This window comes from Salvelinus alpinus, chromosome 14 (assembly GCF_045679555.1).
Source record: "Salvelinus alpinus chromosome 14, SLU_Salpinus.1, whole genome shotgun sequence".
Lineage (NCBI taxonomy): Eukaryota > Metazoa > Chordata > Actinopteri > Salmoniformes > Salmonidae > Salvelinus > Salvelinus alpinus.
The window spans coordinates 55,515,700-55,532,797 of NC_092099.1; the positions used below are offsets into that span (position 1 = coordinate 55,515,700).

General features: G+C 45.0%; 2 protein-coding genes across 5 annotated transcripts in view; one reads left to right on the plus strand and one right to left on the minus strand.

The window, feature by feature from the left end:
• glb1l (galactosidase, beta 1-like) overlaps positions 1–11,203 on the plus strand; it is a 66,536-nt gene extending 55,333 nt beyond the window's left edge. Inside the window, exons 12-16 of the mRNA XM_071341907.1 lie at positions 4,834–4,923; positions 6,548–6,661; positions 8,921–9,052; positions 9,985–10,212; positions 10,444–11,203. Coding sequence (XP_071198008.1) covers positions 4,834–4,923; positions 6,548–6,661; positions 8,921–9,052; positions 9,985–10,212; positions 10,444–10,677 — 798 coding nt within the window. The 3' untranslated portion in view covers positions 10,678–11,203. The remainder of the gene's footprint in view (positions 1–4,833; positions 4,924–6,547; positions 6,662–8,920; positions 9,053–9,984; positions 10,213–10,443) is intronic.
• The window catches only part of ankzf1 (ankyrin repeat and zinc finger peptidyl tRNA hydrolase 1), a 36,345-nt gene continuing 30,302 nt past the window's right edge, over positions 11,056–17,098 (minus strand). For all 4 annotated transcript variants that reach the window (XM_071341904.1, XM_071341906.1, XM_071341903.1 and 1 more), the window contains one exon: positions 11,056–12,109. In XM_071341904.1, coding sequence (XP_071198005.1) covers positions 11,974–12,109 — 136 coding nt within the window. In that variant the 3' untranslated portion in view covers positions 11,056–11,973. The remainder of the gene's footprint in view (positions 12,110–17,098) is intronic.

The window sequence follows — 17,098 nt, forward strand, 5'->3', positions numbered from 1 at the left end:
TTTCGCTTCGAGGCAAATGGCACTGAAACATGCATGAGAGCACCAGCTGTTCCGGACGACTGTGTGATCACGCTCTCCGCAGGTCAACAGGTCAACATTCACAAGGCCGCAGGGCCAGACGGATTACCAGGACGTGTACTGCGAGCATGCGGTGACCAACTGGCAAGTGTGTTCACTGACATTTTCAACCTCTCCCTGTCCGAGTCTATAATACCAACATGTTTTAAGCAGACCACCACAGTCCCTGTGCCCAAGAACACAAAGGTAACCTGCCTAAATGACTACGGACCCGCAGCACTCACGTCTGTAGCCATAAAGTGCTTTGAAAGGCTGGTCATGGCTCACATCAACACCATTATCCCAGAAACCCTAGACCCACTCCAATTTCCATACCGCCCCAACAGATCCACAGATGATGCAATCTCTATTGCACTCCACACTGCCCTTTCCCACCTGGACAAAAGGAACACCTACAGTGGGGAGAACAAGTATTTGATACACTGCCGATTTTGCAGGTTTTCCTACTTACAAAGCATATAGAGGTCTGTAATTTTTATCATAGGTACACTTCAACTGTGAGAGACGGAATCTAAAACAAAAATCCAGAAAATCACATTGTATGATTTTTAAGTAATTAATTAGCATTTTATTGCATGACATAAGTATTTGATACATCAGAAAAGCAGAACTTAATATTTGGTACAGAAACCTTTGTTTGCAATTACAGAGATCATACGTTTCCTGTAGTTCTTGACCAGGTTTGCACACACTGCAGCAGGGATTTTGGCCCACTCCTCCATACAGACCTTCTGCAGATCCTTCAGGTTTCGGGGCTGTCGCTGGGCAATACGGACTTTCAGCTCCCTCCAAAGATTTTCTATTGGGTTCAGGTCTGGAGACTGGCTAGGCCACTCCGGGACCTTGAGATGCTTCTTACGGAGCCACTCCTTAGTTGCCCTGGCTGTGTGTTTCGGGTCGTTGTCATGCTGGAAGACCCAGCCATGACCCATCTTCAATGCTCTTACTTAGGGAAGGAGGTTGTTGGCCAAGATCTCGCGATACATGGCCCCATCCATCCTCCCCTCAATACGGTGCAGTCGTCCTGTCCCCTTTGCAGAAAAGCATCCCCAAAGAATGATGTTTCCACCTCCATGCTTCACGGTTGGGATGGTGTTCTTGGGGTTGTACTCATCCTTCTTCTTCCTCCAAACACGGCGAGTGGAGTTTAGACCAAAAAACTCAATTTTTGTCTCATCAGACCACATGACCTTCTCCCATTCCTCCTCTGGATAATCCAGATGGTCATTGGCAAACTTCAGACGGTCCTGGACATGCGCTGGCTTGAGCAGAGGGACCTTGCGTGCACTGCAGGATTTTAATCCATGACGGCGTAGTGTGTTACTATTGGTTTTCTTTGAGACTGTGGTCCCAGCTCTCTTCAGGTCATTGACCAGGTCCTGCCGTGTAGTTCTGGGCTGATCCCTCACCTTCCTCATGATCATTGATGCCCCACGAGATGAGATCTTGCATGGAGCCCCAGACCGAGGGTGATTGACCGTCATCTTGAACTTCTTCCATTTTCTAATAATTGCGCCAACAGTTGTTGCCTTCTCACCAAGCTGCTTGCCTATTGTCCTGTAGCCCATCCCAGCCTTGTGCAGGTCTACAATTTGATCCCTGATGTCCTTACACAGCTCTCTGGTCTTGGCCATTGTGGAGAGGTTGGAGTCTGTTTGATTGAGTGTGTGGACAGGTGTATTTTATACAGGTAACGAGTTCAAACAGGTGCAGTTAATACAGGTAATGAGTGGAGAACAGGAGGGCTTCTTAAAGAAAAACGAACAGGTCTGTGAGAGCCGGAATTCTTACTGGTTGGTAGGTGATCAAATACTTATGTCATGCAATAAAATGCAAATTAATTACTTAAAAATCATACAATGTGATTTTCTGGATTTTTGTTTTAGATTCCGTCTCTCACAGTTGAAGTGTACCTATGATAAAAATTACAGACCTCTACATGCTTTGTAAGTAGGAAAACCTGCAAAATCGGCAGTGTATCAAATACTTGTTCTCCCCACTGTATGTGAGAATGCTATTCATTGACTACAGCTCAGCGTTCAAACCCATAGTGCCCTCAAAGCTCATCAATAAGCTAAGGACCCTAGAAGTAAACACCTCCCTCTGCAACTGGATCCTGGACTTCCTGACGGGCCGCCCCCAGGTGGTAAGGGTACGTAACAACACATCTGCCACACTGATCCTCAACACTGGAGCTCCCCAGGGGTGCATGCTCAGTCCCCTCCTGTACTCCCTGTTCACTCATGACTGCACGGCCAGGCACAACTCCAACACCATCATTAAGTTTGCCGATGACACAACAGTGGTAGGACTGATCACCGACAACGACGAAATAGCCTATAGGGAGGAGGTCAGAGACCTGGCTGTGTGGTGCCAGGACAAAAACCTCTCCCTCAACATGATCAAGACAAAGGAGATGATTGTGGACTACAGGAAAAAGAGGACCGAGCACGCCCCCATTCTCATCGACGGGGCTGCAGTGAAGCAGGTTGAGAGCTTCAAGTTCCTTGGTGTCCACATCACCAACAAACTAGAATTGTCCAAGCACACCAAGACAGTTGTGAAGAGGGCACGACAAAACCTATTCCCCCTCAGGAGACTGAAAAGATTTCGCATGGGTCCTCAGATCCTCAAATGGTTTTACAGCTGCACCATCGAGAGCATCCTGACTGGTTGCATCACTGCCTGGTACGGCAACTGCTCTGCCTCCGACCGCAAGGCACTACAGAGGGTAGTGCGTACAGCCCAGTACATCACTGGGGCCAAGCTTCCTGCCATCCAGGACCTCTATACCAGGCGGTGTCAGAGGATTCCCTAAAAATTGTCAAAGACTCCAGCCAACCCTTGTCATAGACTGTTCTCTCTGCTACCGCATGGCAAGCGTTACCGGAGCTCTAAGTCTAGGTCCAAGAGGCTTCTAAACAGCTTCTACCCCCAAGCCATAAGACTGCTGAACATCTAATCAAATGGCTACCCAGACTATTTGCATTGCCCCCCCTCTTTTACACCGCTGCTACTCTGTTATCATCTATGCATGGTCACTTAATAACTCTACCCACATGTACATATTACCTCAACTAACCGGTGGCCCCGCACATTGACTCTGTACCGGTACCCCCTGTATATAGCCTCCCATTGACTCTGTACCGGTTACCCCTGTATATAGTCTCCACATTGACTCTGTACCGGTACCCCCTGTATATAGCCTCCACATTGACTCTGTACCGGTACCCCCTGTATATAGCCTCCACATTGACTCTGTACCGGTACCCCCTGTATATAGCCTCCACATTGACTCTGTACCGTAACACCCTGTATATAGACTCCACATTGACTCTGTACCGTAACACCCTGTATATAGACTCCACATTGACTCTGTACCGTAACACCCTGTATATAGCCTCCACATTGACTCTGTACCGGTACCCCCTGTATATAGCCTCCCATTGACTCTGTACCGGTACACCCTGTATATAGCCTCCACATTGACTCTGTACCGGTACCCCCTGTATATAGTCTCGCTATTGTTATTTTACTGCTGCTCTTTAATTACTTGTTACTTTTATTTCTTATACGTATTTTTTTAAACTGCACTGTTGGTTAGGGGCTCGTAAGTAAGCATTTCACTGTAAGGTCTACTACACCTGTTGTATTTGGCGCATGTGACTAATAAAATTTGATTTGATTTCCCCGTACTCTCTACCATGATTATGCTTCACATATTTCTTCTGTAAGAAACATCAGAATTGGCCTAACATAAAATATCTATATATAATAATATATAAATAATAACATATAATAACATAAAATATCTATATATAATAATATATAAATAATAACATATAATAACATAAAATATCTATATATAATAATATATAAATAATAACATATAATAACATAAAATATCTATATATAATAATATATAAATAATAACATATAATAACATAAAATATCTATATATAATAATATATAAATAATAACATATAATAACATAAAATATCTATATATAATAATATATAAATAATAACATATAATAACATAAAATATCTATATATAATAATATATAAATAATAACATATAATAACATAAAATATCTATATATAATAATATATAAATAATAACATAAAATATCTATATATAATAATATATAAATAATAACATATAATAACATAAAATATCTATATATAATAATATATAAATAATAACATATAATAACATAAAATATCTATATATAATAATATATAAATAATAACATATAATAACATAAAATATCTATATATAATAATATATAAATAATAACATATAATAACATAAAATATCTATATATAATAATATATAAATAATAACATATAATAACATAAAATATCTATATATAATATGGTGGACAAATTTAGAATGAATGTTACAGATGACTATTGTTAAAAATTTGCATTGTGAAAACATAAAATGTAAAATAGCTTATAATACCATTAATATTCCCAAATATACATTTTTGGAATAAACTAATATATATATACAGTGGGGAGAACAAGTATTTGACACACTGCCGATTTTGCAGGTTTTCCTACTTACAAAGCATGTAGAGGTCTGTAATTTTTATCATAGGTACACTTCAACTGTGAGAGACGGAATCTAAAACAAAAATCCAGAAAATCACATTGTATGATTTTTAAGTAATTAATTAGCCCTAGTTAAAGGAGAAATAAATCATAGTACAACATACTGTGGGACTTCAACCTCTGCTCTGTTTGGTAGGTAGGGAACCTCGGCAGCCTGTTGGACACGCTGTCACCTCAGGGTCCTGTCCGGTCACTGTACCCGCTGTCTTTTGAAGAGATGAACCAGGTAGGTGTACACCCTCTATCCTGGGAAACCATCTGGTATCGTTATGCAGGGTAGGTCTCTATCCTGGGAAACCATCTGGTATCGTTATGCAGGGTAGGTCTCTATCCTGGGAAACCATCTGGTATCGTTATGCAGGGTAGGTCTCTATCCTGGGAAACCATCTGGTATCGTTATGCAGGGTAGGTCTCTATCCTGGGAAACCATCTGGTATCGTTATGCAGGGTAGGTCTCTATCCTGGGAAACCATCTGGTATCGTTATGCAGGGTAGGTCTCTATCCTGGGAAACCATCTGGTATCGTTATGCAGGGTAGGTCTCTATCCTGGGAAACCATCTGGTATCGTTATGCAGGGTAGGTCTCTATCCTGGGAAACCATCTGGTATCGTTATGCAGGGTAGGTCTCTATCCTGGGAAACCATCTGGTATCGTTATGCAGGGTAGGTCTCTATCCTGGGAAACCATCTGGTATCGTTATGCAGGGTAGGTCTCTATCCTGGGAAACCATCTGGTATCGTTATGCAGGGTAGGTCTCTATCCTGGGAAACCATCTGGTATCGTTATGCAGGGTAGGTCTCTATCCTGGGAAACCATCTGGTATCGTTATGCAGGGTAGGTCTCTATCCTGGGAAACCATCTGGTATCGTTATGCAGGGTAGGTCTCTATCCTGGGAAACCATCTGGTATCGTTATGCAGGGTAGGTCTCTATCCTGGGAAACCATCTGGTATCGTTATGCAGGGTAGGTCTCTATCCTGGGAAACCATCTGGTATCGTTATGCAGGGTAGGTCTCTATCCTGGGAAACCATCTGGTATCGTTATGCAGGGTAGGTCTCTATCCTGGGAAACCATCTGGTATCGTTATGCAGGGTAGGTCTCTATCCTGGGAAACCATCTGGTATCGTTATGCAGGGTAGGTCTCTATCCTGGGAAACCATCTGGTATCGTTATGCAGGGTAGGTCTCTATCCTGGGAAACCATCTGGTATCGTTATGCAGGGTAGGTCTCTATCCTGGGAAACCATCTGGTATCGTTATGCAGGGTAGGTCTCTATCCTGGGAAACCATCTGGTATCGTTATACAGGGTAGGTCTCTATCCTGGGAAACCATCTGGTATCGTTATGCAGGGTAGGTCTCTATCCTGGGAAACCATCTGGTATCGTTATGCAGGGTAGGTCTCTATCCTGGGAAACCATCTGGTATCGTTATGCAGGGTAGGTCTCTATCCTGGGAAACCATCTGGTATCGTTATGCAGGGTAGGTCTCTATCCTGGGAAACCATCTGGTATCGTTATGCAGGGTAGGTCTCTATCCTGGGAAACCATCTGGTATCGTTATGCAGGGTAGGTCTCTATCCTGGGAAACCATCTGGTATCGTTATACAGGGTAGGTCTAAGAAACAATTCACATAGTTTTAACTTTACTTAATGTGTTTAATACTATGGCTTAATGTTGTACCATGGTTTCATGCTGTGTCTACTCTATCTACTCTGTTTAGTACTATGGTTTCATGCTGTGTCTACTCTATCTACTCTGTTTAGTACTATGGTTTCATGCTGTGTCTACTCTATCTACTCTGTTTAGTACTATGGTTTCATGCTGTGTCTACTCTATCTACTCTGTTTAGTACTATGGTTTCATGCTGTACCGGACCAAGCTGCCCAGGGACCTGCCAGAAGACACACCCCTAATCTCTCCTCTGAATGGGGTTCATGACCGGGCATATGTCTCTGTCTGTGGGGTAGGTGTCTCTCTGTCTGTCTTAAATGGGGTTCAAATCAAATCAAATCAAATTTTATTAGTCACATACACATGGTTAGCAGATGTTAATGCGAGTGTAGCGAAATGCTTGTGCTTCTAGTTCCGACAATGCAGTAATAACCAACAAGTAATCTAACCTAACAATTCCACAACTACTACCTTACACACACACACAAGTGTAAAGGGATAAAGAATATGTACATAAAGATATATGAATGAGTGGTGGTACAGAACGGCATGGCAGATGCAGTAGATGGTATAGAGTACAGTATATACATATGAGATGAGTACTGTAGGGTATGTAAACATAAAGTGGCATAGTTTAAAGTGGCTAGTGGTACATGTATTACATAAAGATGGCAAGATGCAGTAGATGATATAGAGTACAGTATATACATATGAGATGGGTAATGTAGGGTATGTAAACATTATATTAAGTGGCATTGTTTAAAGTGGCTAGTGGTACATTTTTACATAATTTCCATCAATTCCCATTTTTAAAGTGGCTGGAGTTGAGTCAGTATGTTGGCAGCGGCCGCTAAATGTTAGTGGTGGCTGTTTAACAGTCTGATGGCCTTGAGATAGAAGCTGTTTTTCAGTCTCTCGGTCCCTGCTTTGATGCACCTGTACTGACCTCGCCTTCTGGATGATAGCGGGGTGAACAGGCAGTGGCTTGGGTGGTTGTTGTCCTTGATTAGGTGTCCGTCTGTCTTAATGGGGGTAGGCGTCCGTCTGTCTGTGGGGTAGGTGCCTTTCCGTCTGTCTTAATGGGGGTAAGTGTCCGTCCGTCCATCCATCCGTGGGGTAGGTGTCCGTCTGTCTTAATGGGGGTAGGCGTCCGTCTGTCTTAATGGGGGTAGGCGTCCGTCTGTCTGTGGGGTAGGTGTCCGTCCGTCCATCCATCCGTCCGTGGGGTAGGTGTCCGTCTGTCTTAATGGGGGTAGGCGTCCGTCTGTCTTAATGGGGGTAGGCGTCCGTCTGTCTTAATGGGGGTAGGCGTCCGTCTGTCTTAATGGGGGTAGGCGTCCGTCTGTCTGTGGGGTAGGTGTCCGTCCGTCCATCCATCCGTCCGTGGGGTAGGTGTCCGTCTGTCTTAATGGGGGTAGGCGTCCGTCTGTCTTAATGGGGGTAGGCGTCCGTCTGTCTGTGGGGTAGGTGTCCGTCCGTCCATCCATCCGTCCGTGGGGTAGGCGTCCGTCTGTCTTAATGGGGGTAGGCGTCCGTCTGTCTTAATGGGGGTAGGCGTCCGTCTGTCTTAATGGGGGTAGGCGTCCGTCTGTCTTAATGGGGGTAGGCGTCCGTCTGTCTTAATGGGGGTAGGCGTCCGTCTGTCTTAATGGGGGTAGGCGTCCGTCTGTCCGTGGGGTAGGCGTCCGTCTGTCTGTGGGGTAGGTGTCCGTCTGTCTTAATGGGGGTAGGCGTCCGTCTGTCTTAATGGGGGTAGGCGTCCGTCTGTCTTAATGGGGGTAGGCGTCCGTCTGTCTTAATGGGGGTAGGCGTCCGTCTGTCTTAATGGGGGTAGGCGTCCGTCTGTCTTAATGGGGGTAGGCGTCCGTCTGTCTTAATGGGGGTAGGCGTCCGTCTGTCTTAATGGGGGTAGGCGTCCGTCTGTCCGTGGGGTAGGCGTCCGTCCGTGGGGTAGGTGTCCGTCCGTCTTAATGGGGGTAGGTGTCCGTCCGTGGGGTAGTATGTTGTACAGAGGTTGTGTGATGGTTTTGTCCTGTCAGTATGTTGTACAGAGGTTGTGTGATGGTTTTGTCCTGTCAGTATGTTGTACAGAGGTTGTATGATGGTTGTGTCCTGTCAGCATGTTGTCCAGAGGTTGTGTGATGGTCAGCATGTTGTACAGAGGTTGTGTGATGGTTTTGTCAGTATGTTGTACAGAGGTTGTGTGATGGTTTTGTCAGTATGTTGTACAGAGGTTGTGTGATGGTTTTGTCAGCATGTTGTCCAGAGGTTGTGTGATGGTCAGCATGTCGTAGAGGTTGTGTGATGGTTTTGTCAGTATGTTGTACAGAGGTTGTGTGATGGTTTTGTCAGTATGTTGTACAGAGGTTGTGTGATGGTTTTGTCAGTATGTTGTACAGAGGTTGTGTGATGGTTTTGTCAGCATGTTGTCCAGAGGTTGTGTGATGGTCAGCATGTTGTACAGAGGTTGTGTGATGGTTTTGTCAGCATGTTGTCCAGAGGTTGTGTGATGGTCAGCATGTTGTAGAGGTTGTGTCCTGCTCCTATACAGGTGTTCCAGGGGCTGCTGGAGAGAGACACGACTCTGGTGATGAACGTAACGGGGAAGCAGGGGGACCAGATTGATGTTCTCGTAGAGAACATGGGACGAGTCAACTTTGGCAGCAAGATCAACGACTTCAAGGCAAGTCTACTTCAACTTCAGTAGACAGACAGACACGTGTTTATATCTTGATCTGAATAAAATAGGTTTTAGCAGTTCAAGATTTATGCAAGTGAAGTGCGATGGTCCCATAAAGGATCCAGACTCCAACATCCAAGAGAAACAATTTATTTATTTGAGTCCACAACAGGGAATGTTCACAGAAGTATTAGTCAACTTTTGCTAGGAACGGATAGGCCAATCCGTTTGTGTTCTTGCCAAAGCCAAACTTCTCATGACGATGAGTAAAAAGGAGTTGGCATGATAGCACACATAGACTGGCCCTCAGGCTAAGGAATGGACACATCTTCAAGCATCTGTAGGACAAATAGACTGGCCCTCAGGCTAGGGAATGGACACACCTTCAAGCCTCTGTAGGACAAATAGACTGGCACTCAGGCTAAGGAATGGACACACCTTCAAGCCTCTGTAGGACAAATAGACTGGCCCTCAGGCTAAGGAATGGACACACCTTCAAGCCTCTGTAGGACAAATAGACTGGCCCTCAGGCTAAGGAATGGACACACCTTCAAGCCTCTGTAGGACAAATAGACTGGCCCTCAGGCTAAGGAATGGACACATCTTCAAGCCTCTGTAGGACAAATAGACTGGCACTCAGGCTAAGGAATGGACACACCTTGAAGCCTCTGTAGGCAAGCCCAGGGTTTTGACATGGATGAGTGTCAACTGGGAGCCAGTGGAGAGTTCAGAGGAGCGGGGTGATGATCCTTAATGACAATGAGTTGCACCAACAGTCTGGCAGTCAGGCTAAGGAATGGACTTACAGTTGATTTGTTGGTGATGTCTGTATTTTGCAGGGCCTGTTGAGTAACCTGATCCTATTTTGCAGGGCCTGTTGAGTAACCTGATCCTATTTTGCAGGGCCTGTTGAGTAACCTGATCCTATTTTGCAGGGCCTGTTGAGTAACCTGATCCTTGGGAAAGATGTGCTGGTAGATTGGCAGATCTACCGTCTGGACATAGATGGAGCCGTTGCCTCCGGATGGCCCCAGTCAGGCCAGCGACGCTCCCCGCCCGACCCAGTCAGAGGGCCCTCAGATGGGCCAGTCTTCTACCAGGGCACCCTGCCTCCCAACGGTCTGGCCTGGGACACCTTTCTCCGGCTCAATGAATGGACCAAGGTGAGGACATTATCAATACTGAGTTAAATGCTACGGAGTCTTTTTACCAACTGGCTTACTAGTACAGAAATACTAATTCTGTAGTACTTTCCCAATATGGAGATCTATGAACACAATGGCTCTCGGGAAGAACAAGAGTCAAACAGATGTGTGTTCACTACCAGTTCCTTCTTGGGGGTCAAAATCCTCCAGAGACTGACTGTCTCCCCTCTGTCTCTCCACTGTTCCCAGGGACAGGTATGGATCAACGGGGTGAACCTGGGCAGGTACTGGCCTAAGAGAGGTCCCCAGCAGACCCTGTACGTCCCGGGGCCCCTGCTCAGCCCCACCCAGCCCAACAACATCACAGTCCTGGAGCTAGAGAGGGCCCCTCCTCACACCAGGGTCCTCTTTATGGACCGGCCCCAACTCAACAGCACTCCTGGCAAGACATCACAGCTACAGACCACAGACAGACAGACATGACACCACAGCTACAGACAGAAGACAAGACATTACCTCAGAGAATCAGTTTCTTCATAGTTGACAGCCAGCCAATCAATCCCTCCGAATGAGTCTCTGTCCAACCACATATCTGCAGCATGAGCTAATACACTCCAATCGTCTATCAATCAATGTATGAGTAGCATATCCTGTATCAATTCATTTCAGCACTCTTTTCTACGGACTTAAGTCTATAACAAATGTAACAACCGCCGAGCCAGCCTTTCAGTTTCTGTAACCCCGTCTCCGCTGCATCTGCAAGTAAGCAAGTATGAGGATCTGTTTAAAGGAAACTTAAGGCTTGGTTGTCTGTGTTAAGCTCACGCAGGTATGAATAAATAGATGACAGTATTATGGTAATCATTGTTTTGACATGATTTAATAACATGAGTTGCTGTGCTTCTTTGTCAGATACTGGCTATGTTTTGGCACTTTACTATATACCTTTTAATAAATCTATTTCATTAAAAAAACTGTGTACGTTAATAAACATTATTTCATCATCACACGTACAGTTGACATTGTTTATTATTATTCCATTCGACACCAACAGATGTAATTTGACACCAGGTAACCGGGGTCAGACCTGGAGGAGCCATCAACTTCCTCCTTTCCTGAAACCATCGGCTCCTTTTAAAGCCAATCAGCTTTCACGGTCAGCGCTGCATGTCGGCTCAAATCGGGGAAAATGACCTTCTGATTTCCAACGGCGCTACAACGCAGATCTTCTGAGTTAAACCGAATCGAGACGTAACAAGCCTGATTGTCTTGAGTCACCAGGTCCGGTTTTAATCTAAAGTTATCCATCTGGACTTTTTGCCTATTTTATTAGGATTAAATGCATAGAAATATAATGAATAGAACGGGAGTCCCCCTTCAAGGCAATCGTTTGTCTGTTCTATTCATTCTATTTCTGTGCATTTTAATCCTATCAGATGGGCATGATCAAGATCACTGGGCCCTGCAGATTGACTGAGGTCTGTGGCTTGGTTCAGTGAGGTCTCTGGGCCTGCGTGCTCTGGGCCCGTGGCTTGGTTCAGTGAGGTCTCTGGGCCTGCGTGCTCTGGGCCCACCAACCAGTAGATTAGTAGGCTAGTAGGCCTGAGGCGTCTATAGTGAAGTGGCAACAGTATGGTAGGGTTGTGGAGGTAGTAACATGACAGTCAGTTTCCTGTTAGCCACATTAGCCTTGCGGTGCTCCTGGACACAGCAGAGTTTAAGGTTAGGCTGAGGCTGTTATGGTCAGGCCATGTAGGTACCAACGTTATTGTCGGGTGTTTAGTTTGCTGCGGTGCTCCTGTTAGCCACATTAGCCTTGCGGTGCTCCTGGACACAGCGAGGGGTGCAGAAGCTGAAGTCTAGGTATTGAAACGGGACCTTTCCCACCAGGGACTCCCCACACTGCCAACACCGCCTGGTAGAGAGGAGAGAACATGGAGTTAGCTAGAAACACACTAGACACGACTAGATACTGTATATAACAGAAGAGACTCCTACATGATACTGTATATGACAGGACACTAGACTCCTAGATGATACTGTATATGACAGGACACTAGACTCCTAGATGATACTGTATATAACAGGACACTAGACTCCTAGATGATACTGTATATGACAGGACACTAGACTCCTAGATGATACTGTATATGACAGGAGAGACTCCTAGATGATACTGTATATGACAGGACACTAGACTCCTAGATGATACTGTATATGACAGGACACTAGACTCCTAGATGATACTGTATATAACAGGACACTAGACTCCTAGATGATACTGTATATGACAGGACACTAGACTCCTAGATGATACTGTATATAACAGGAGAGACTCCTAGATGATACTGTATATAACAGGACACTAGACTCCTAGATGATACTGTATATGACAGGACACTAGACTCCTAGATGATACTGTATATGACAGGACACTAGACTCCTAGATGATACTGTATATGACAGGACACTAGACTCCTAGATGATACTGTATATGACAGGAGAGACTCCTAGATGATACTGTATATGACAGGACACTAGACTCCTAGATGATACTGTATATGACAGGACACTAGACTCCTAGATGATACTGTATATAACAGGACACTAGACTCCTAGATGATACTGTATATAACAGGACACTAGACTCCTAGATGATACTGTATATGATAGGACACTAGACTCCTAGATGATACTGTATATGACAGGACACTAGACTCCTAGATGATACTGTATATGACAGGACACTAGACTCCTAGATGATACTGTATATGACAGGAGAGACTCCTAGATGATACTGTATATGACAGGACACTAGACTCCTAGATGATACTGTATATAACAGGACACTAGACTCCTAGATGATACTGTATATGACAGGAGAGACTCCTAGATGATACTGTATATGACAGGACACTAGACTCCTAGATGATACTGTATATGACAGGAGAGACTCCTAGATGATACTGTATATAACAGGACACTAGACTCCTAGATGATACTGTATATGACAGGACACTAGACTCCTAGATGATACTGTATATGACAGGACACTAGACTCCTAGATGATACTGTATATGACAGGACACTAGACTCCTAGATGATACTGTATATGACAGGACACTAGACTCCTAGATGATACTGTATATAACAGGACACTAGACTCCTAGATGATACTGTATATGACAGGACACTAGACTCCTAGATGATACTGTATATAACAGGACACTAGACTCCTAGATGATACTGTATATAACAGGACACTAGACTCCTAGATGATACTGTATATAACAGGAGAGACTCCTAGATGATACTGTATATAACAGGACACTAGACTCCTAGATGATACTGTATATGACAGGACACTAGACTCCTAGATGATACTGTATATAACAGGACACTAGACTCCTAGATGATACTGTATATAACAGGACACTAGACTCCTAGATGATACTGTATCTGACAGGACACTAGACTCCTAGATGATACTGTATATAACAGGACACTAGACTCCTAGATGATACTGTATATGACAGGAGAGACTCCTAGATGATACTGTATATGACAGGACACTAGACTCCTAGATGATACTGTATATGACAGGACACTAGACTCCTAGATGATACTGTATATGACAGGAGAGACTCCTAGATGATACTGTATATGACAGGACACTAGACTCCTAGATGATACTGTATATGACAGGACACTAGACTCCTAGATGATACTGTATATGACAGGACACTAGACTCCTAGATGATACTGTATATGACAGGACACTAGACTCCTAGATGATACTGTATATGACAGGACACTAGACTCCTAGATGATACTGTATATAACAGGACACTAGACTCCTAGATGATACTGTATATAACAGGACACTAGACTCCTAGATGATACTGTATATAACAGGACACTAGACTCCTAGATGATACTGTATATGACAGGACACTAGACTCCTAGATGATAATGTATATGACAGGACACTAGACTCCTAGATGATACTGTATATGACAGGAGAGACTCCTAGATGATACTGTATATGACAGGACACTAGACTCCTAGATGATACTGTATATGACAGGACACTAGACTCCTAGATGATACTGTATATGACAGGACACTAGACTCCTAGATGATACTGTATATGACAGGACACTAGACTCCTAGATGATACTGTATATGACAGGACACTAGACTCCTAGATGATACTGTATATAACAGGACACTAGACTCCTAGATGATACTGTATATGACAGGACACTAGACTCCTAGATGATACTGTATATGACAGGACACTAGACTCCTAGATGATACTGTATATAACAGGACACTAGACTCCTAGATGATACTGTATATGACAGGACACTAGACTCCTAGATGATACTGTATATGACAGGACACTAGACTCCTAGATGATACTGTATATAACAGGACACTAGAATCCTAGATGATACTGTATATAACAGGACACTAGACTCCTAGATGATACTGTATATGACAGGACACTAGACTCCTAGATGATACTGTATATGACAGGACACTAGACTCCTAGATGATACTGTATATGACAGGACACTAGACTCCTAGATGATACTGTATATAACAGGACACTAGACTCCTAGATGATACTGTATACTGTATACTTCCGACTTCCGGCGCCGAAAAGAGATGGCTGCCTCGCTTCGCGCTCCTTGGAAAATATGCAGTATTTTGTTTTTTTACGTGTTATTTCTTACATCGGTACCCCGGGTAATCTTAGGTCTCATTACATACAGTCGGGAGGAACTACTGAATATACGATTAACGTCAACTCATCATCGTTCCTACCAGGAATATGACTTTCCCGAAACGGATCCAGTGTTTTGCCTTCCACACAATACAATGGATCTGATCCCAGCCGGCGACCCTGTGCGACGCCGAAAAAGGGGAAAACGTGGCGGTCTCGTGGTCAGGCTTCGGAGACGGGCACATCGCGCTCCACTCCCTAGCATACTACTCGCCAATGTCCAGTCTCTTGACAATAAGGTTGATGAAATCCGAGCACGGGTAGCATTCCAGAGAGACATCAGGGATTGCAACGTGCTCTGCTTCACGGAAACATGGTTAACTCAAGGGACGCTAACGGAGTCGGTGCAGCCAGCTGGTTTCTCCATGCATCGCGCCGACAGAAACAAACATCTTTCCGGTAAGAAGAGGGGCGGGGGGGTATGCCTTATGATTAACGAGAAGTGGTGTGATCATCATAACAACACACAAGAACTCAAGTCGTTCTGTTCACCTGATCTAGAACTCCTCACAATCAAATGTCGACCGCATTATCTACCAAGGGAATTCTCGTCAATCATAATCACAGCCGTATACATTCCCCCCCAAGCAGACACATCGATGGCCCTGAACGAACTTTATCTGACTCTTTGTAAACTGGAAACCACACACCCTGAGGCTGCATTCATCGTAGCTGGGGATTTTAACAAGGCTAATCTAAAAACAAAACTCCCTAAATTCTATCAGCATATCGATTGTGCTACCAGGGCTGGAAAAACACTAGACCATTGTTATACTAATTTCCGCGACGCTTATAAGGCCCTCCCCCGCCCCCCTTTCGGAAAAGCTGACCACGACTCCATTTTGTTGATTCCAGCCTACAAACAAAAACTCAAACAACAAGCTCTCGCGCTCAGGTCTGTTCAACGCTGGTCCGACCAATCTGAATCCACGCTTCAAGACTGCTTCGATCACGCAGATTGGAATATGTTCCGCATCACGTCCAACAACAATATTGACGAATATGCTGATTCGGTGAGCGAGTTCATTAGGAAGTGCATTGACGATGTCGTACCCACAGCAACGATAAAAACATTCCCAAACCAGAAACCGTGGATTGACGGCAGCATTCGCGTGAAACTGAAAGCGCGAACCACTGCTTTTAACCAGGGCAAGGTGACCGGAAGCATGACCGAATACAAACAGTGTAGCTATTCTCTCCGCAAGGCAATCAAACAGGCCAAGTCTCAGTACAGAGACAAAATCGAGTCGAAATTCAACAGCTCAGACACAAGAGGTATGTGGCAGGGTCTACAGTCAATCACGGATTACAAAAAGAAAACCAGCCCCGTCGAGGACCAGGATGTCTTGCTCCCAGACAGGCTAAACAACTTTTTTGCCCGCTTTGAGGACAATACAGTGCCACTGACACGGCCCCCTACCAAAACCTGCGGGCTCTCCTTCACTGCAGCCGAGGTGAGTAAAACATTTAAACGTGTTAACCCTCGCAAGGCTGCAGGCCCAGACGGCATTCCCAGCCGCGTCCTCAGAGCATGCGCAGACCAGCTGGCTGGTGTGTTTACGGACATATTCAATCAATCCTTATCCCAGTCTGCTGTTCCCACATGCTTCAAGAGGGCCACCATTGTTCCTGTTCCCAAGAAAGCTAAGGTAACTGAGCTAAACGACTACCGCCCCCGTAGCACTCACTTCCGTCATCATGAAGTGCTTTGAGAGACTAGTCAAGGACCATATCACCTCCACCCTACCGGACACCCTAGACCCACTCCAATTTGCTTACCGACCCAATAGGTCCACAGACGACGCAATCGCAACCACACTGCACACTGCCCTAACCCATCTGGACAAGAGGAATACCCATGTGAGAATGCTGTTCATCGATTACAGCTCAGCATTTAACACCATAGTACCCTCCAAACTCGTCATCAAGCTCGAGACCCTGGGTCTCGACCCCGCCCTGTGCAACTGGGTCCTGGACTTCCTGACGGGCCGCCCCCAGGTGGTGAGGGTAGGTAACAACATCTCCACCCCGCTGATCCTCAACACTGGGGCCCCACAAGGGTGCGTTCTGAGCCCTCTCCTGTACTCCCTGTTCACCCACGACTGCGTGGCC